Source organism: Ursus maritimus, unplaced genomic scaffold (assembly GCF_017311325.1).
Source record: "Ursus maritimus isolate PB19 unplaced genomic scaffold, ASM1731132v1 scaffold_25, whole genome shotgun sequence".
Lineage (NCBI taxonomy): Eukaryota > Metazoa > Chordata > Mammalia > Carnivora > Ursidae > Ursus > Ursus maritimus.
In genome coordinates this window covers 28,729,190-28,749,817 of record NW_024425008.1, presented here as the reverse complement: position 1 = coordinate 28,749,817, position 20,628 = coordinate 28,729,190, and the positions used below count along the sequence as shown (strand labels likewise).

The window sequence follows — 20,628 nt, the reverse complement described above, 5'->3', positions numbered from 1 at the left end:
TTTTTTTTTTAAAGATTTTATTCATTTGACAGAGAGACAGCCAGCGAGAGAGGGAACACAAGCAGGGGGAGTGGGAGAGGAAGAAGCAGGCTCATAGCAGAGGAGCCCGATGTGGGGCTCGATCCCACAACGCCAGGATCATGCCCTGAGCCGAAGGCAGACGCTTAACCGCTGTGCCACCCAGGCGCCCCTAGTCTCACCTTTTAAACAGTGGACTAGCTTGGGAATTTGAAGCTTTTGCTCTGGTCTTTTATCAAAAACCACGTGTGGTGTTTCTCTTTTTGATGAATTTCAGTGTTATTTATATTCTATTCTTCTCAGCTAACTTAAATTGAGCCCAAAATAATGTCTGTGGCAGCAGTTTTGGTCTCAGGACCCCTTTACTCTCTTCACAGTTATTAAAGTCTCCAAAGAGTTTTTGCTGATATAGGTTTTATCTATAGATTGTTACTATGTTAGAAATCAACACCCAGAAAAATTCAAATGTTTATTAGTTTAAAAATAGCAACAATAAATTTGTTGTGTTAATATAAATATTTTTGTAATGAAAATTACTGTATTTTCCATCCCACCACAAAAAAAATCAGTGAGAAAAGTGTCACTGTTTTTGTAGTTCTATATATCTCTTTAATGTCTTGCTCAGTAAAAGACAGCTGGATTCTCATATCTGCTTCTGTAGCCAATCTGTTGTTGCAATATGTTGTTTTAGTTGAAGTATATGAAGAAAATCTGGCCTCACACAGACACACATACTTAGAAAGGAAAGAAGTATTTTAATAGCCTTTTTAGACAATTGTGGATATTTTTTTGGATCCTTCACTTAAACTCGACACATGGTAGTTTCCTAAAGATTAGTTAGAATATAGAGTCTAAAACCATATCTGTTGTTGGGGAAGAAGAATTTCCTTTGCCCTTCAAGGTCCTTCTAGCTCAACTAAGAGTCAAATTGACATGAGACAGATAAACAGGAGAAAATCGAATTTAATGCCCACATATGGGGAATCCACATAGACATGGAAATTCCAAAGACAGGTAACATGATGCTTCTGTGAACTAAGAAGAGAGGTAAGGGTCTTAGGATACAAAGGGGAGAAAGATCATTAGCAAGAAGGTGAAAGGAGGTGTTTGGAAAACAAAGGTTGCCCCATTATGTAGATAAGTTTCTTAGGTAAAGAGAAGTCTCTGTTAATAGCTCTCTTCATGATACAAGCAAGCAGTTGAGGGTGAGGTAAAGATCTTTTCCTGAATCTGCTGGGTTTTGATTGCTTTTATTTTTATTTATTTTCTTTCAAAGATTGTATTTATTTATTTGAGAGACAGAGAGGGAGAGGGAGAAGCAGGCTCGTTGCTGAGCAGGGCCCTTGGCCCCATGAATTTTTGGAACTGTGTTACATCAAAATCTACTGATACGTTTTACACTTTGAATGGATCTTTTACCCATGCATAATCTTATAACAGCATTTATTGATGGTTTAGAAAATATTGGTTCACTGGGTAATGTAGATCTTACAATTCTTGATCTTAATCAAGATCTTGATACGTTTCATTATATAATAATAAAAATGTTTTCATTCACATCACCACCAATTCTAAAGAAAAGTATTGCTAAGCTATCAAGCTTATTGGTAAATATATATACATTTTCCCAAATTCTGATTTTTGCTTAGAAACTTGAATTTTGTTATTGGCAACAGGACGGACTCACTTTCTTCATTTTTGAGAAATGTCTGTGAAGTATGCAAGTCTGAATAATCATAGTAAAAATGGTGTTCCATGAAAAAAAGAGCTAGTGCAGCTTGCAATTCAAACAACTACACGAATGCTTTCCCTTGAGACAACCATCCCACTTCAGAATGCAGCAGAAGTGCTTTATGTGTATTTTGCTGCACACAATATTAAAAAGACTTGTACTGAGGGGTGGGTTGTGATTTAATAAAATTAATTTTTTGTTGCTTTATTAAAGACACCTTAAAGCAAAACTTGAATTTTTGTTAATTTTTTCTTGTGCGTATTTGGCGGTGAAAAATAGTTTGGTGCCACTGTCGTGATTCATGTTAAAGTGCCAGTAGCCTTATCCACTGTTACGTTGTCAACACGATGAAAAAAGCGAATAATAGCTCAGTATTATTATGAAAATTATTTTGGTCTGAAAAACTCCCTAAAATGGTCTTGAGTTCCCTGCTTCGGGTTCTGTGGACCACATTTTGGAAACCACTGTTCTAAGAACACTATACCACTAGACGTTAATAAATGCACGTTCTCCTTGCACAGAATGTTTCATGAACTGTGTATTTCTAAGAACTGCATGTAGTACTCATGTTTCATCCTGATCAGTTGAGGGGGGGGACTTTAAACTCATTAATGTCTTTCTACACCCTGTTCAATGAAACACCAGTTAGGAAATAACTGATGTGTTTATGTACAATGGAGGTAGGAGAATAAAAAAACCTTATCCCTAAAAGTACGCTCATGAAGTGATAATATTTCTATTGTACAGTTTTCTCCTTTTTAATTAAAGGTTACTAAAAATGTTCTGTTTTGCCTTCTTCAGCACAAAACGGGTGGATCATTCAAATACCAGGTTGGCTTCCCAGCTCGATAGAAATCCAGGTAAAAGCTCTGTTTGTGAGTAAAGAAGCAAGTCTAAGGAATTTATTATATATATAGTTCACTCCTAACTTGTTGGGAATCCTCTGTGAGTTCCAAGTGGCATTTTTTAAAGGCTGTATATCCTTTGCTTCTTGTTCTGCTTTAGCAAAGTGTGAATTCAAGTATCTACATTGTATGTACCTATCTTTTATAAAATGCATTTTAAGAGTGTTCATAGGAATAAAAAAATGCCATTCAAAAATTGTTCTTAAACAAGTTAAAAAGTAGAACAGTTAAAGTAAAACTGGTCAAGTGTATCAAAGAGTATGCAGTCTGACCAACAGGTGTATTCATATATTTGTTTCCCCTGCTTTCCTGGATGTTTAGGTAAATATTCATTTAATTTCATTTAGTTTATTGAACGTAGAGATGTCATATGGGGCAGCCAAATAGCCCTCAAGATAGAGCTTCAACGGACGGCATTTTGGTGGTGGTACCATTGTCTAAAGTCTGGTTCCTTAGTTTCATCGTTTGGGAGACATCCTTTTGTCTGTCCACCTGTTAGTAATCTGACACACAGAGGGTGAATCTCACTAACCCAACCATAAGAAAGTAACCAGAATTTCAGTGTATTAATTTACTAAAAGAAATCTTACTCTCACATGACTGGAGTATTTGTATCCATTTGACTCAGATTCCTTCACTTGCTGATTCCTTCAACTGCTCTATTTGAGACACTAAATTAACAATAATGAGATAGTTTTATAATTATGAAATTGGATTAAGTAGGACTAGTTACTTGATAATAATGCCTGTCATTATCACATTCTGGTAGATAAAACAACCATCTCAGCTCTAGTATGTCCTTGTATAAGGGGCTTAGAATTCTCATGATGCTAGTGATGCCCGCGTATCAAAAAGACCATGTCCTGAATTAATACGCACACTTCTGTAATGGGCAGACAAGGCATTAGATATGATCATCTTACTGAATTAGTATCTGGAGTACCCTTTTCATTATTTTATTGTTTAGGCTAAGTTTAAAATAGTAAGCTTTGTGTATTTTGCCTTCCTGCGGTATTATACTATGGGCACCTGTTTACAGGTTATTGCTTTGGCTGGGTCACTTCTAAAGATGGTTAGTTTTATCCTAACTTTTTTTCTTAAAGGATGACTCTAATAAATTTTTTAGGTTCTTTGCTGCTGTTTCTATATATACAGTTTATTTCTATTAAGCTAGTTTTAGCCATCTTAATATTCAGGGTTTTTTGTTGTTTTGGGGAGGTTTTGTTTGGTTTGTTTGTTTTTTTGACTAATGATCTTCTATTCCTTTTGGCCTTTCTTGTTTGTTCAAATTTTGTATTCCTTTACCCACTTTCTTTATTAATGTATCTTTTTGTTCTAATTCTGAATTCTTTTTATCTTTTTTTCATTTCTCTTGTGTGGTTTTCATTATAAGTTGGAGTTCATTGAATAGTGATAGAAGAGGTCATGGTTATTGAAGAGGTGAAAATCCTTAGATTTCATCTAATCTAGTTCTCACATTTTATGTATGGGAGCCAGAGATCAGAGAAGTTATGTGACTTCTAACTCTAAATTTTGAAACTTTTCTCATTACCCTGTGTTTCATTTTTATATAGAAATTATAAGGGTGTTAAAATTATTTTCCTTGTCAAAAAATATAATACAATCCTAAGTGGAAATTAGTTCTAATATTTTTAATGATCTTGTTTGTTGATATAATGAAGACTTACAGTAAAATGTAACATATTTAATTCCTTCTTATAGGATCAGATGACAACAATCTGAATTCCATCTTTTATGAACATTTAACCAGATCCCTACAACACAGTCTCTGTGGTGATTTGCTCCTAGGACGATGGGGAAACTACAGTACGGGGGACTGTTTCATTCTTGCCTCTGACTACCTCAATGCATTAGTACACCTTATCGAGATAGGCAATGGGTTGGTCACTTTCCAGCTGCGGGGACTTGAATTCAGAGGTAAGATACTCACCTTTTATTTCTGTAACATATTCCTGTCACATCCAAGTTTTATGTGTTTACATCTCAGATTAAAAATTAGCATAAAATTAGATCCTTTAGAGTTGTGGAATGAGGAGAGTTATTAAAAGAGCAATTATTAGATTTTTTCCCAAAATTCACATTCAGAGAAAAATCATTTTTATGGTGTGCTAAAATATGTGAAGGTAGCATCATTCTTGCGTAAGTCACTATTTTCCTGGTGATGTTGAATTACTGTTGTTTTGTGCTTGCTCTCTTGCCATTCTCTTTGGGACCGGTCGCGTGTATTTGTTAGACGGCTGGAGCATAGAATGCTGTTTTGCGTGTAGCCAACCAAGTACTTTCGTGTAGACACCATGCCTTTGTCTTCGGCAGATTCTGGTTTTGAAACGAAGTTCCCATAACGGTAAAATCACAGTTTTTAAGTGAACAAGTCAGCGGCATTCAGTGCATTCACAGTGTTCTGCAGCTGTTAGAGCAGGCAGTTGTTAGGTTCTAACAGGATTCCTGGAGGTGAGTAAAGAGGAAGCCAGGGCCAGCTTTTGGGAAAGTCAGAGGCCTATCCTAAGGGTACTCCAAAATGAAGCTGCCACAAGAAGCCAGTTCAAACCAGATAGGCCCAAGATGACTCATAAAATAGGCTAATAACTACAGCATCCAATCCGACTTAAACCCTACAGCTTGACTTTCACACTGATGTTGAATCCGAAGGTTTGGATCTTTGTTAGGTAATATCTTCGGAACTTTGTTAGGTAATATCTTTGTTAATGGAGCAAGTACTTTTCTAGAATTATTCCATTCACTGGAATTAAGATTATACTTGTGTGACACTCAGATTAAGGCAGTAAATGTTGATGTTTGTTATTCATTTGTGGTCTGTTTGTCATCCAGTCTCTGTCTTTCAAAATGTCCAATTCTTGTTTTATGGCTTGTTTCTGCCTCTCCTTCAGAGCCCAGGACCTTAATTCCATCTCTCTAGAGTCTTGCCTGATGTTAAATCTAATCCAGCTGGACTCATGCAAAAGTCAGCACCCCCTCATCTCACCACTACACCTACTACTGCCATGACTTTAACTTCTTTTTAAATTGCTGGTACCTGAAGATTTCACCTTTGTTTTTTAATTTTTTTTTTTTTAAACAAATGTATGTGGGGAAGCTGTTTTATCTAGCATTTCTGTCTGTGTGAATTGGAAGAGGGTCCTTCTTAGGATGTGCTCATTTCACCATATTGGTCAGAAATTTTCCAAATCAGAAACCGATCCAAATTCTCACTCTCCCAACTTTCAGCCTCTGGTACTGAGTAGATTCAAATAAAATTTTGGACAAAGTTTTTACCATTCAAACTCTATTTGCCAAACAAAACAAACTGATTGGGGAACACAGTACAATTTGTGGTGGATGTGGATAGGAAGAGGTATATCTGTAAGTCTTCACTTAGCCATATTGATTTTTTTTTCTTTGAGGCAAATTTGATCATGTCCCTTTCATGCTTAAAATTGTCTGTGGCTTTCCATTGCACTTAAAATAGAATTCAGACTCCTAACCTGCTCTACCACGCTGTGATCTGGTCTTTGCCAGTTTCTCCAGCTCCACTTTGTACCTTCATCCTCACTCACTCTAGCCACACTGGCCTTCCTTCAGGGTCTTAACGTTGCTAAATTCTTTACTAAGGACTTCCTGTTGCCTTTCTCTTTGCCTAGAAAGTACCAGCCATCTCCCTTCCTCCCACCAATCTCCCATCTGCTAATTCCTTAATTATCTTTAAGCTTTAGCCTAAATATCACTTTCTCAGAGAAGCCTTCTCTAACCACCTGTCCCACATGATTATCTCTCATTTTGCTATTTTTACCTCTTCACTTAGCATAATTATAATTTCATAATTTCATATTTATTTGTGTTTGTTCAAAGTTTATTTCTTCTTTAGCCCAGGGGTTGGCAAACTTTTTCTATAAAGGGACAGATGGTAAATAGTTTAGGCTTTTGGAGGCATGCACATTTTCTGTTGCATATTTTTCTTTGATTTTTTTCTTTTTTTAAACAATGCTTTAAAAATATAAGAACCATTCTTAGCTTGGATTTGGCCCAAGACTGTATTTTGCAAAACTTTGGTGTAGATTATAGGCTCCTCAAGGGCAGAAATCCTATCTGCTTCATTCATTACTATGTATCTAGTTACTGTTTCATCAGTTAGCATATAATTCATGATTAGTTAATTTTGTAGAATGATTAAATGATGGAGTTGTTTCTCCTTTCTCTGCTTTCCAGAATTCTCATGAGGTATGATTATATTCTTGCTCAGATCTTGTGATCTTTGGTTATTTTCTTTCCTTCAGAGTGTTAGTCCCTGTCCCGTCTACCTCCTGCCTCTCAAAATATTAATCAAGAGTGTCAGTATGTTACTAGGCAGATATTTGGATCTCCTGAGCATTTTGATGTGTTTTCTGGGCTATTCTCCACTAAGCCAATTTAATTCATTGATTTTATGTTTCTTGTAGTGGATGCTAAATGCCATTTGACATTTAGCTAAACAAATTTCGTGATCAGTTTCCTGTATGTCTTGGTTAAATCCCTTTATATTTATTTCATTTCCATTTTTATTTTACTGATATTCTCAGTATTCTTTCCATGTAAATTTTAGGTCATAGATTTATCAATCATTTTTTGTCTATCAAAAATTTTTTATTACAGCTTCTACAATGCTAACTTTCTGTTTGTAAATGTTAGTTCGACCGAGTACAGTTTTCCAGGTCAGACTTTATAGGTCAAAAGTATAATATGCTGATTGAATTCTTCTCGGTTTTTACTCAAATTACTTTTAACATGTCTAGTTTTCATCACTGCCAGTATTAGTTTTACCGACAATATTCACTATGAAGTGACTGAAAGACATAGCTAATCCAGGAAACAATTGGTAATAGTTCCTTATAGATATTCTAGAATCCCTTTCCGAGTCTCAATGTTCTTTTTTCAATTGCTAATATTAACTCCTATGTTTATCGTTGACTTCATTTCCTAAGCAAAATGTATTACTAGGGCGTGTTGGGGTAGAAAATATTCTTGGGTTTGTATAGTAGAGTAAAAATGTCCCACATTAATTAATTACTCTGTTCACTTTATTCTGCTGCTCTGAACAAGGATCTCATTCTGTCTTCTGAGTAAATGTCAAAATCTCCAGTTCCCTCTTGCCACAGAGATTTTCTATGCTGTTAACACAGTGATCTGCACAAAATACTATTATGTCATCTCCTTTGCTTAAAAACCTTTGACCTTCCAGAAAGATGATAAAATAAAAAAGTAATAACATAAAATCTAAGGAACAGACCCAGCTTCATGCCGCAGTTTTAAAACCCCAGCCTCAGGATATTTCTTCTAGAAACTGAATAATTCGTTTGCCCTCTCTAGCCTATTCTAGCATATGGATAAAGAAGGAAAATTTCTCCAGGCTTTTTACAAAGCCACTGTAGTACCAATGTAAAAATATGGCTAAACTGGCTAAAAAATAAGTGTAGTTTTAATTCACATGAGACCTTAGATTCAAAAATCCTCAGGACCCAGAATAAGCAGAAATTAGTCCTTTTTTTTTTCTTAAATACCTCTCAATAGTTGAGCCATTTTCATTTCATTTTTATTTTTGAAGTATTAGCAAATTAATAGGTTATAGAGAAAAACAACAAAATATGATCCTCTCAGAAGATGCCAGAAGACATTTGATTGAATTTCATTTCCATTCTTGGTTTGAAAAATACTTTCTAAAAGTATACATATCCTTATTCTGAAGAAAAAAAAAAAGTTTGTACATGTAAATCTATGGTCATGAGCATGTGTGAAGATCACCTGCAGCAGGCATTCCTGTTAACGTCAGGTTCAAGCCAGGGTTTTTCTTCTCACCACTGTGTGACGTTGTTCTGGAAGTGCTCAGCAGTGTAATCAAACAGGAAGTGAAATGGTAAGATTTTGAGAGTTCTGGAGTGCTAAACAATACAGCTCATTAGTCCGACCAAGCCTAGCTCTTCTGCCTCTATCTTTTATAGCACCACCACCGGCTGGGGCTAGTTGTCATGGCATCTCTTTCTCTCAAAGCAGCGTTTTTCAGGGGCACCTGGGTGGCTCAGTCAGTTAAGCATCTGCCTTAGGTTCAGGTCAGGATCCTGGTATCCTGGGATCGAGCCCTGCACTCCCCTGCTCAGTGGGGAGTCTGCTTCTCCTTCTCTCTGCCCTTTCCTCCACTTGTGTTCTCTCTCAAATAAATTTAAAAAAAAAAAAGCAGTGTTTTTCAAACATGGTTGGTGTATATATTCTCTTTAAAGGAAAAAAAAATTGTGAAGTCCATATAAGTTATTATAATATAACCTAAATATGTGCTTTTATAAAATTAAGTGCAATCCCCTTATAGTCCTTACAGAAATTTAAGGAATTTGCTAATTAAGTGGAAACAAGGCCACAGAACAAAGTTAAAATTAATGTGACAGATGATATTTTACTGGCACTAGATTGCTGTGGGTGTAATAATCTGTATTTATTCTGGTTTTGTATTTTTACTTCAGTAACACTAATGCAGGGAATGTCTGTTTGATATCTTGTATAAAAGAATGTAACTTCAAAGAATTGTTTGGTAGTGTTGAATAATCAGAGCTCATACCTAATTGAAACTTTATCAGCCTCTAAGCTTCAAATGCCAATAATGTAATTGTACCCAGTTACTGTTGGAATTGGGAACAGAAAAAAGCAATTACAGATTTAAGATTAAATTATCATGAACCATTACAGTTTATATATCCAAATATATGTATATAATATTTCTGCTTGCCACATGGACATGGTACTGATAAGTAGAGTTCACATTCTTTTGAGTTCTGCATGTCTGTCTATATTGTGTGCCCCGCAGTGATTCACTTCTAAATCCGTTCTTCCCTTACTGCATTAACTCAAACCATCATGATGTGTCCCTTTGCTCATTGGCCTTCATTTGATATGAATGCAATTGTAAACCCAAATTTGAAAAGTTTGGAATCAGTAAGTGAAAATTAAGAAGGTAACTGCATAATTTTCAGAACCTTTACTGTGCTAATGCATGTTGTGATTCTGCAGGAAGTGATTGTATAATATGCGTGGTTTCCAGAGCTTCCTGCAGTTTGTTAGTGAACAATCCAAGGCAGATCAGTCACATACTTTCAATTACCATAAAAGGTGTTTTTTTCTTTTCCCAAGTTTCTTGTGTCTTTGAAGCATTCGTTTTCTACATTATGTGGTTTTTTTTCTCCCCTTATGCAGTGGTCTCTCCCCCTCTCTCTCTCTCTCTAAGGTACTTACTGTCAACAGCGGGAAGTGGAGGCCATTACTGAAGGCGTTGAAGAAGATGAAGGATTTTGCTGTTGTGAACCTGGCCATATTCCTCATGTGCTTTCATTTAATGCTGCATTTAGCCAGCGCTGGCTAGCTTGGGAAGTGATAGTCACTAAGTATATTCTGGAGGGTTATAGTATCACTGACAATAGTGCTGCCTCTATGCTTCAAGTCTTTGACCTTCGGAAAGTACTCACCACTTACTATGTCAAGGTAAGGGCGCGTGCCTAGTTAGATCTTCTCATTGTTCTACGTTCTTCTTGGAAAAGAGGTTTTTTTTTTTAAACTACTTGTGCTTTGCTTCTAAGTAGTGATTTAAATTCTCTAGTATTGGGACACTTGGGTGGCTCAGTTGGTTAAGTGTCAACTCTTGATCTCAGCTCAGGTCTTATCTCAGGGTTGTGAGTTCCGGCCCCACTTTGGGCTACATGCCCAGTGGGAGTCTACTTAAAAAAATTCTCTAGTATCCATTAAGTCAGCAAAGTATACCTACCAAGGTATTACTGTTTCTATCTTTAGTGGAACTTATTCCATTTGTTCATGGATAATAGCTACCATATATAGCTTGTATGTTGTAGGCACTGGACTAAAGAATACACATACATATACATATATGTGTCAGTTTTCTGAAGGAATATTACATCTCTGTTTTACAAATAAACAAGAATCAGAAGTTACCTTCCCAGTGCCCTCTAATTAGCAAGTGGCGTTAGGGATTTAAAATCTAGGCTTGTCCAACTCCTCCAACAGCCCTTGCTGTTAACTACTGCTTTGCACTGCTTTCAGTGACCTGAATAAAAGTATTGCAAGATTTGGGAGGTCCCCAAAACCACCCTCACTCGTGACACCAGCTGCAATTTGGGGTCCCCAAGGACTAGTCTCTGGTTTAGTAATTAGCCAGAAAGACCCACAAAACTCAGCAAAGCCATTACACTCATGGTTAGGGTTTATTATGGTGGAAGGATACAGATTAAAATCAGCCAAGGGAAGAGGCGTATAGGGCAGGGTCCAGAGACACCAAAGCATGACCTTCCAGTTGTCTTCTCTCAGTGCAGTTGTGCACATACTGCCCATTTCTCCCAGCAACAGTGTGTGACAGTACTCACAGACTGTGGTCAACCAAAGAAGCTCACCTGAGGCTTGGTGTGTAGAGTTTTACTGTGGCCTGGTCACTTAGATGTGGTTGACTACCCTCATGACCAGCCTTAGTATCCACTTCCTCCAGAGGTCATGGCTGTAAGCTCATAGGTGAACAAAGACTTAAGCAAGCAAGACATTCCAAGGGAGTAGAAGTTACTTCCCAGGACCCAAGGGCAAAGACCAAACCTCTCTTTGGGCAAGGTTAGTTCTTTACTGTACTGATGTTCTGTCTTTGCTAAAGATTTTACAAGATTACAGCAAAGCTGTGATTTGGCAGCTTGCAGGCAAAGCCAGTATTTTGAAGAGGGAAATGTGTGGTAAATTTTAGTGACCCGTATCTGGATTTTCCGTATCTGTGTTACTGCCTCTGTGTATCACTTTATTTGTGCTGATTGGGATGAGTGTTTGTCTTATAATCGATCGTTGGTTAAACCCAACCTCAGGAAGCTAAACAGATTGATTTTGCATTTTTTACATGCTGTGCATCTCTGTGTGTATATGGCAATTTCTGTCTCTGGTTCTAAACAGATATATTTCTGTTGTTTTACTCTTATATTTCTATAACTTGACCTAGCATCACAAGATGATTTAATAACTTTCTATGAGAAGTGCATCACAGTAAAGTTTTTCTACCTCTCTTAAAATGTCCTAAATTCAAAAGATCTAAAATCAATAGAAAAAGAGTTGTTTTGAATTTGTCTTGATGAATTTATGGTTGTGACTCCTAAAGTATTAAATTAACTGTTCACCCAGAAAGGCCTGAGGTATATTTTTTACAGCATTCCTAAAATGTATTCTTAGAGTATTGAGCTAGAATAAAATATTTTTTAGTTATACAATCAGTATAAACCATTGGAATGTATTTAATGAGGAATTGGAGTTAATTCAAACTGTAACTTAATCTGTTTGTTTTTTTTTTAATCTTTCCCCCATTAGGGTATCATTTATTATGTTACAACATCTTCTAAACTGGAGGAGTGGCTAGCCAATGAGACAATGCAGGAAGGACTACGTCTGTGTGCAGATCGAAATTATGTTGATGTGGACCCAACATTTAATCCAAATATTGATGAAGACTATGACCATCGACTGGCTGGCATATCCAGGGAGAGTTTCTGTGTGATTTACCTCAACTGGATAGAGTACTGCTCTTCCCGAAGAGCAAAGGTAGAGGTTGTGTACTTCATTTGTAACTCTTTGAGTCCATTTTCTTCAGAGATGGAAAGAATGTCCCCATTGATTATTATGAGGTCAGTTTTTCCAGACCTCCTCCTTTCTGACCATCTGGGTGAGAGAACCTTCAGTTGTTAAAAAGAAATTCGGAGGTTGAGGGGAAGCAGTATTCCACAGACATCAGTTTGATTTTCTTTACTCTGGTAATAGTTACTAGTAGGCTAATGTGGCTGTTGTTAATAGCCTGCTTGCCAGGTTATGTCCAGAAACAACTAATTAATAGATAGAATATTGTATTTTCAGAAGACATTATCAGTAATGATGTATGGCAGTAAGTACTTTGAGATGTTTTGCTAAGATCCTAATACTTTATAAAAGTCCGTTTTTTTTAAAAGTATGTTCCAGTATTATAAAGCATTAGATTTTATTTAAAGGTTTCAGAGAAACTCCTTCTATACATTCATACTTCATTTTATACTGATTTGTTATGTTTCTTCTCATTAGAACTATTTAAAAACCTAGAAATTATATATTAGTTGAGTTCTTCATCCTCTGATTTATTAGCTGTCTTCCAATTTGTTAAATACCTTTATACCTTTCTGATAACTAATGTTCTTTGTTTTTTAAAGCCACTGGATGTAGACAAAGATTCATCCCTGGTGACTCTTTGTTACGGACTTTGTGTTCTGGGACGGAGAGCTTTGGGGACCGCATCTCACCATATGTCCAGGTAAGGAAGACGTTTCTGTTTTCAGGAAGAGAGTAGGAGAAGCTGTATAACGTAAATCTGAAAAATCTGAAATAGCTTTTCATGGAAGCATTCTGTGCTAATTTATTGCAGAAGTCTCTTCTGATAGTTTTTTAATAGATCCTTTGCTAAACATATTTGAGTTCTCCCAAGTGGTTAATAGCTGGCCTTTAAAAATCACACTTGTATGGGTAACTATTGATAATAAGAATTTAATGGATTTGAGACATTTTAAAAAATAATCACCCATAAAGTTTGATTGGTCTCCTCCCATTTTACATCTGTTTTTCTAATGAGTTACCTCTTTTTATTTTTCCATATTTCCTTGTAGTTTTTTTTGGTCCAGAGCATTTATGCTTTTACTATAGTTAATATAGTACATTAGATTTTTGGGAGTAAGCTGAATTTCTTGACATACGCATCTGAATGAATTAGAACTAAGAAATACTACATATTTATTAATTTCATTTCATTTGTGATTACTACATGTTTTCCATTAGGCCCTCTGTAAGTTTTTATGACTTATATACTCTCTGTCTGTTGTTTATTTTCATGGACTTACTATTATAGTGGTTTGTAAACAAGGGCCCAGATCACAGGGCCCCTGTCCCTTGTGAGTCTGACTCAGGGGTTCTGACATTAGTGTAGTCATCAGACTCTGTATTTGCAAAGCACTCCCAGACGATTCTGATGCACAACCACATGTAAGAATCAGTGTAATGGAAGTTCTTTGTCAAAATATGTAAACTTTTATCTCCAATCCTAACAGTAATTTAGAGTCATTCCTCTATGGATTGCATGCCCTATTTAAGGGAGATTTCCGTATTTCTTCAATTCGAGATGAGTGGATCTTCGCGGACATGGAATTGCTAAGGAAAGTAGTAGTCCCGGGAATCCGCATGTCCATTAAACTTCATCAGGTAAGAAGAGGAGAATTATAATGCATTACTGGTGTTTAATGGCACTTCTTCATTTGACTTCCAAATTACGTTTCTTAGGAACCTTTGGAGAAATATTATTTGAAACACAGAAAAACTTGATTTATGGCAAGATACTAGATCTTAGAAGCCTGGACCTGTGTTTCTAAGGGTAAATTTGAATATTTATATTAGAGAGTGACTGATCTGGACATGAACCTGAAAACTGTCAGCAGTGACAAACTAGAAATAAAGCTCTCTGGCCCTTACAATTCTTGTTTTCACCTCACATGTCACATAATTGTAATTCAAGCCTCTTGTGTAGGCGAATGTTAGCTAACTCCCAGTGTAGTGTGCTAACGTCTCAGGAGGGTTGTGAGTGCTGCTGTTACTGAACTATGAGTTTCATGCAGCATGATATATAGAATAATAGAGGGTTAAGACAGATTATTTAGCCTTAGTTAAGTAATCCTAGTAGGGTAATAAAATTAAAATGCAGACCCAAAATACATATCCAAAGCCCTGGATCATTTCAAGACTATATTAGGAAATTAAGTATTTGTACTTGCTACTCTAATCATTCCACTTAACAATGGTCATCAGATCTGATGACAAAGACCACACGATAAGCCTCATTAAAATACATCTGCTGTACTCAAATCTGTTTGAATCTTTTTACCCCCCAAATAAAGGGTGAATTACTCCTCAAGTGATTTTACTGTGATCTAAACTGTTATAATAAAGTCAATGTCCCGTATTACTTAAGAGATTACTGACAAGAGATATACTATTTGAAAGTCTCTGTGGAAAATGAAATAGTATTTTGAGGATCATGGAGAAAATATTCATTTGGGAACAAATAGAGTTGTCTAATTTCAGACTAGCTTTACAGTTTTGAGCCAGGTCAGTGTGTTTAAATGAAAAAGATAATGACTTTAGATTAAAATGTTATTAAAACTTCAGAATTTCTAAAAAAACACTGATTAATATATCTGCTGTGTAAGAAATACTCTCTTTTATACAGCATGATTATCTAACAGCTCCAGATCGACATCTTCAGTTAATTGTAAAGATTATGACAGGTGTTTTCTGTCCATCTGGCAGAGAAGAAACTGAGGCACAGGGAATTTTCTGGTATCTTAGGTCTTTGCCCCATCGATCCCTACAGGTGCTCTTACCTGTTGCTGCCAGGTCCGATTCCTTACATGTTCTTTTGGCTGTTGCATTGTTGCCTGTGACAGTGTTTCTCTACCTTATATTTGGCCCAACACCCTTGGGCTACACACTACAGCTCAGTCTCATTAGCCATTGACTGACAACAGTGACAAACGGTGGGGGTAAGGAGTTGGAGTCAGGAACCCGGAGCCATGGAGGGCTAGCGGCAGAGGGGAAGACAGAGAACACAAATGCAGCCTGCAGAAATTCCGTAATTCTGATACACCTTTGAGGGGGGTGAGATGGACCTATACAGTAGCCAGAAACAACCACTTACTGAGCATCATTTTGAACCAGATGTTGGGTTGCCCATGACGGACTCTTGGGCCAAGAAAAGATAGAGCTGTAAATCAGTACTGGTAATCTCCAAAGTTCATACTTACATATTTCATGAGTTATATACTCATGAAAACCCAACCCACAAAAGTGAACAATAGGCTTATATATTAAAAGAAAGGATATGCATACACATCCATACAACCTAGCAATTCCCCTCCTAGATAATTACCTAAGAGAATGGAAGTCTATGTCTACACACATGTGTGCCTAGCAGTTTTAGTTGTAATAGCCCCAAACTGGAAACAACTCAAGTGTCCATCCACAGATGAACATACTACTTATGGTACATCTACATGATAGAATATCACCTAGCAATAAAAAGAAACGGAGCTACTGTTAGATACCACAACATGAATGAATCTCAAACATTATGCACAGTGCCAGAAGCCAGACATAAAAAGAGTACATACTGTAGGATTTTATTTATATAAAATCTGAAACAAGCCAGACTAGTCTATAGCCACAGAAAGCAGATGAGTGATTGCTTAGGATGTAGAGATTGAATGCCAGAAGACAGGAAGGAGTGTTTGGGGTGATGGAAAAGTTTTAGATCTAGATTGTGGCAGTGATTCCATGGGTGTGCATATTTGTCAAAATGCATCTAACTGCCACTTGAAATGGTATAATTTATTGTATGTAAAGAAAAGGTTTTGTTCCCAGAGAGCCAGAAATATAAAATTTCTCTTAACTCTTGCCTCTCAAACCATCCTTGATAACATGTGTCTAGCACACTTTGTAGGTGTTTTTAGTTTTTGCTTTTTCCTTTACCTTTTTTAAAATTTTTTAATTCTCCAATTGACTGTATTATGTTTTTACTTTATAAATAAAAATGGTCATAATCTGTGTGATATTTAGTAATTGTACAGTATTGTACAGTGTATTAGTGCTCTCGTATACATATCACCACCATCCAGAAAATTATTTTCATCCCAATTTGGTAGGTGAAAACTCAGAACTCAGAGAAATTAAGCAAATTGCCTTTTTCACATGTTCTCTTATTCTTATCCTCTGTTTAATCATTTTGTAAAACATTTTACCTTATTTATTTTACCTTTTTCATTAGTCTCTTTGAAGATTACGTGGTTGTTAGAACTAAAATAAACGAATCAAAGTCCAGTTTGGCTTTTAAGTGATCTATGATGAAAATCTTAACAATGTGTGGTTAAGGACAGGGATCATTTTTTACTAATCTTTATATCTTCATTGCTTAGCACAAGGCTTGGCAGCCAGTGAATGTAAAATGAATGAGTTTCGTTATTTTCAAAAAAATATATCCTGTGTGTTGGCTTATAACTTGTCAAGTATATTTTTAAAATGCCTTTGAAAACTTTTCCCAGAACTAGGAATATTTTCTCCTTGTATTTGAAAAACGTTAAAAAGTGAGCTTCACTCAAGAGTAAGTATTCCCATCACCTCATGCCATTGTATGGCCCTTCCAAGAAGCAGTCACTGCCAGTAATTTGATGCATATCTTTTCTGATTTTCCTGAGTTCATAGACATATCCATCTGTATATACAAATATTTTCCTTTGTGCTACATAAAGTGATCTGTAATGCATGCTTTTTTTTTTTTTCCAATTTAATGTAACATGGATACTTTCTAAGTCATCACATACAGAGGCACCTCACATTTTCAATGGCTCTGTAGTATTCCAGGACATAATTTTTAACTATAGTTTATTCAACCATTTCCCTATTCATGGGATCTGCTTGTTCCAAATACTTTGTAAAACAATACTCATCCAACCATCTTAAACCCAGTGAAAGGAAATATTTGAGCAAGATTCAACATACTCTATTTTGGCATGCCTAATAATTTCCAACTTTGTCCATTTTATTAAGATTATAACTGTTGCCTATGTCTGCACTTCTACACTCCATTCAAAAATTGTACCAAAACTGCTATACAAAGATAGGATTCCTTCCCTAAAGGAGAACACATCATATGACCTCTGTCTATCTGCTGGTATAGGAAAGTGAGCTCAGTGTTTAAAGGAAAGGTCAGGAGGGTTGGTATATGATGTATAGCGGTATTTTAAGTTGTAAATGCTAGCTTAGGCCACGTCCTTTAGAAGCAGAGTCAGAGTCCAGGATTCCTGTGCCAGAGATTGACAGGGTGCCCTTAGGGGAATTTGTAAGGAAGGGAGGGAAGCAGGAAAGAACAGGGAAGGAACTAAGCAAAACTGTGTTTCAGCTGAATTCTATCTTCCACTGGATTTAGAGTGAGTTCTGGAGTGTCAGTGTCACCAAGAGTTAGCTGGTGTACCTTGAGCCCCCCCACAACCAAGTGGGGAATAAACCTCCCCTGGCATTTCCTGCCCAGGCAGCTCCATCAGCTGAAGGCAGTTCCAAGAGAAGGGAATAACTGTGAGCTGTTAAGAGCCAGTGCTCAAAGCAGTGGAGAGGGGAGTGCGTCAGCCCAATAAAAGAACTCTGGACAAGGTACAAGGGAGATGCTCCACAATCTGGCTAAAAGCTAGTTTTCTAAATTTTTTTTAGTATTTTCTAACTAGATCCTAAGTTCCATGAGGACAGTGCTTGTATCTGTCTTGCTCACTGCTCTTTCCCCAATGTCCAGCACAGTGCTGCCTGGCAACATAATAGAAACCCAATTCCCCAGAGAGACTTCAGGCTATAATCACCTTTGTGTTCTTCACTGACCTGTGCTGCTCCCCTGTAGGATTCTTGCCTGGAGCTCTCTCCCTTTCCCACACAGTGCCTATCTCCATCCACTGAAGTTGTCTGCATTCTTTAAGATCCAGTTCAAAACCATCTGCATCACGTAACTTTCCCTAATCACATCAACTAGACTTGACAGGTTTTTCAGTTAACGTTTTTTTTTTAATCAGAATGATAAATTCTCTTTAAAAATGTGTTTAAGTCCTGGCTTAATCATTTACTAACTTTCTAAACCTAGGAAGCAGCTAAGACTCTTTGAGCTGCTTGGGGCACCTGGGTGGCTCAGTCGTTAAACATCTGGCTCAGGTCATGGTCCCGGGGTCCTGGGATCAGGCCCTGTGTCGGGTCTCTGCTCAGCGGGAAGCCTGCTTCTCCCTCCCCCACTCCCCCCCTTGTGTTCCCTCTCTCGCTCGCTCTCTCTCTCTGTCAAATAAATAAAATCTTTTAAAAAAAGTCTCTTTGAGCTTCAGATTTGATATATGCAAAATGCCGGTATTATGTACTGAAGCTGCTTGGCGAGTTTGTAAGAGTTAGGTGAAAAACGTGTTGCAGAACTTTTTACATTATGAGAGATTATTTACATATACAGTGAATACTTTTTTTATTCTCGAGGCCAGTCCCCAGACATGGAGGTGCATCGTTGGGGAGCTTGCCTTACTGCACTCAGCCGTGTCCCCTCAGGTATCACACACAGTCTGGTCACTTGGCTTGAGTAGAAATGAGTTACTTTACCTGGATGTAAAAATTTATCAACCTCCCAGCTATGAATATCTACGATTACACTTCATTTCAGCAATTCAGATTTGTGTTATGGTTATGTGGGCATATGTCCTGGATCCTCTGTTAATTTGCAGATTTCTGAAGGGGGGGTACGTTCCACATACTCCTTTTCCCTCCACGCTCTCTGCCACAGAATCCCGCACGTGAGAAGTGTTAAATAACGGCTTGTAGCATGCAGGAGTGGTTGCTACATGGGCCAAGAGATTTCTCAGGGAAGACTCAACTAGCTTCTTTAGGACTAGGACCCTTAATCTTACTATTTTATCTAGATTAGATACATGCTATATTGGAATCATTCTAGAGATGTGGCTTTATGTGAAAAATGCCTCGTTAAAAAGAAACACAACTTAGGGAACTTTTATGTAGTTTAGCCTTCCTTAACTGATACCAGTGAGACAGTCCTTTAAGAGAAAAAATTATGAATGGAGACATGTAAAACCCCATTTGAATGAGAAAAACAAAGAAAATATATAAAAATTGGAAAAATATTTAAAGCTTAGAAGAGAGGGTTGGGTTGAAGAATTTACAAAAGTAGTATGGCAGTAATGAGCTAATTCCTAACCTGGTTGAATTTAAGACTCTCTGTCTCCTATAATAACAATATGTGTGGATATGAAATATTCATATTAAACCAGTTTTTCAGAATTTTCATTTAGTGACTGATTAGTAACTGCAGAAGCTTTCTATCATTCCACCGGAAGTCCTTCTCTTCCTGTAAAGTGTATATTTTTTGTTTCTCTGTTTAGGATCATTTCACTTCTCCAGATGAGTATGATGACCCTACTGTGCTCTATGAAGCCATTGTGTCCCATGAAAAGAACCTCGTAATAGCGCATGAAGGGGACCCTGCATGGCGGAGTGCAGTCCTTGCCAACTCTCCCTCCCTTCTCGCTCTGCGGCACGTCATGGATGACGGTACCAACGAATACAAGATCATCATGCTGAACAGACGCTACCTGAGCTTCAGAGTCATTAAGGTACATTTTTGAGGCATTTTTTTATGTCTGAAAAAAAATGAAAGTTACATAACCTTATCCCAACTTTAAAAAGTGATTGAAACTTTTTATAGGAAAAAAAATGACAATATTACATTAGCTTCGATTGTTCATGAGCACTTCATTTGATTTATTTTGTAATTTATTCTGTCCTCTGAAATTTTCTCCTGTGCCATAAAGTCTTAAAATGTTTACTTCTGTTTTGGTGGTCTTTTATCTGTTACATATGCTCTCTGGGCAGCATCTCTTCTTAAAACACCAGCACCATATTGCTAATCTGATTTCCAGTTTGCAAAATAATACCATAGCTTCTACGTTTTGTTGTTTTTTTGTTTGTCTTTTTTTTTAAATTAGTTTCAGAGGTAGAATTTAGTGATTCATCCATCAAGCGCCCTCCTTACTGCCCATGACCCAGTTATCCCATCCTCCCACCTACCTCCCCTTGTTTGTTGCTTTTTTAAACATCTCATGGCTTTAGGAGGCATAATTTCTGAAATTTTATTTTAATAGTTTATAATGATTCACTTTTTATCTACTTCATTTAATCAACCTGCAAAGTTACAAACATCCTTTTAACTCGGAATATTTGTTACTGCTCATTTCTATCAAATATATCTGTTATCTCAGTTACAGAACTCAGTGCATTATGAATTTGGAAAACTTGATATTTTTACCAGATAGACCA

General features: G+C 36.8%; 1 protein-coding gene across 6 annotated transcripts in view; it reads left to right on the top strand.

The window, feature by feature from the left end:
* Positions 1-20,628, top strand: part of PCNX1 (pecanex 1) — a 157,855-nt gene that overhangs the window by 125,278 nt on the left and 11,949 nt on the right. For all 6 annotated transcript variants that reach the window (XM_040641707.1, XM_040641712.1, XM_040641711.1 and 3 more), the window contains 7 exons: positions 2,552-2,610; positions 4,378-4,593; positions 9,917-10,170; positions 12,034-12,264; positions 12,900-13,000; positions 13,788-13,938; positions 19,695-19,925. In XM_040641707.1, coding sequence (XP_040497641.1) covers positions 2,552-2,610; positions 4,378-4,593; positions 9,917-10,170; positions 12,034-12,264; positions 12,900-13,000; positions 13,788-13,938; positions 19,695-19,925 — 1,243 coding nt within the window. The remainder of the gene's footprint in view (positions 1-2,551; positions 2,611-4,377; positions 4,594-9,916; positions 10,171-12,033; positions 12,265-12,899; positions 13,001-13,787; positions 13,939-19,694; positions 19,926-20,628) is intronic.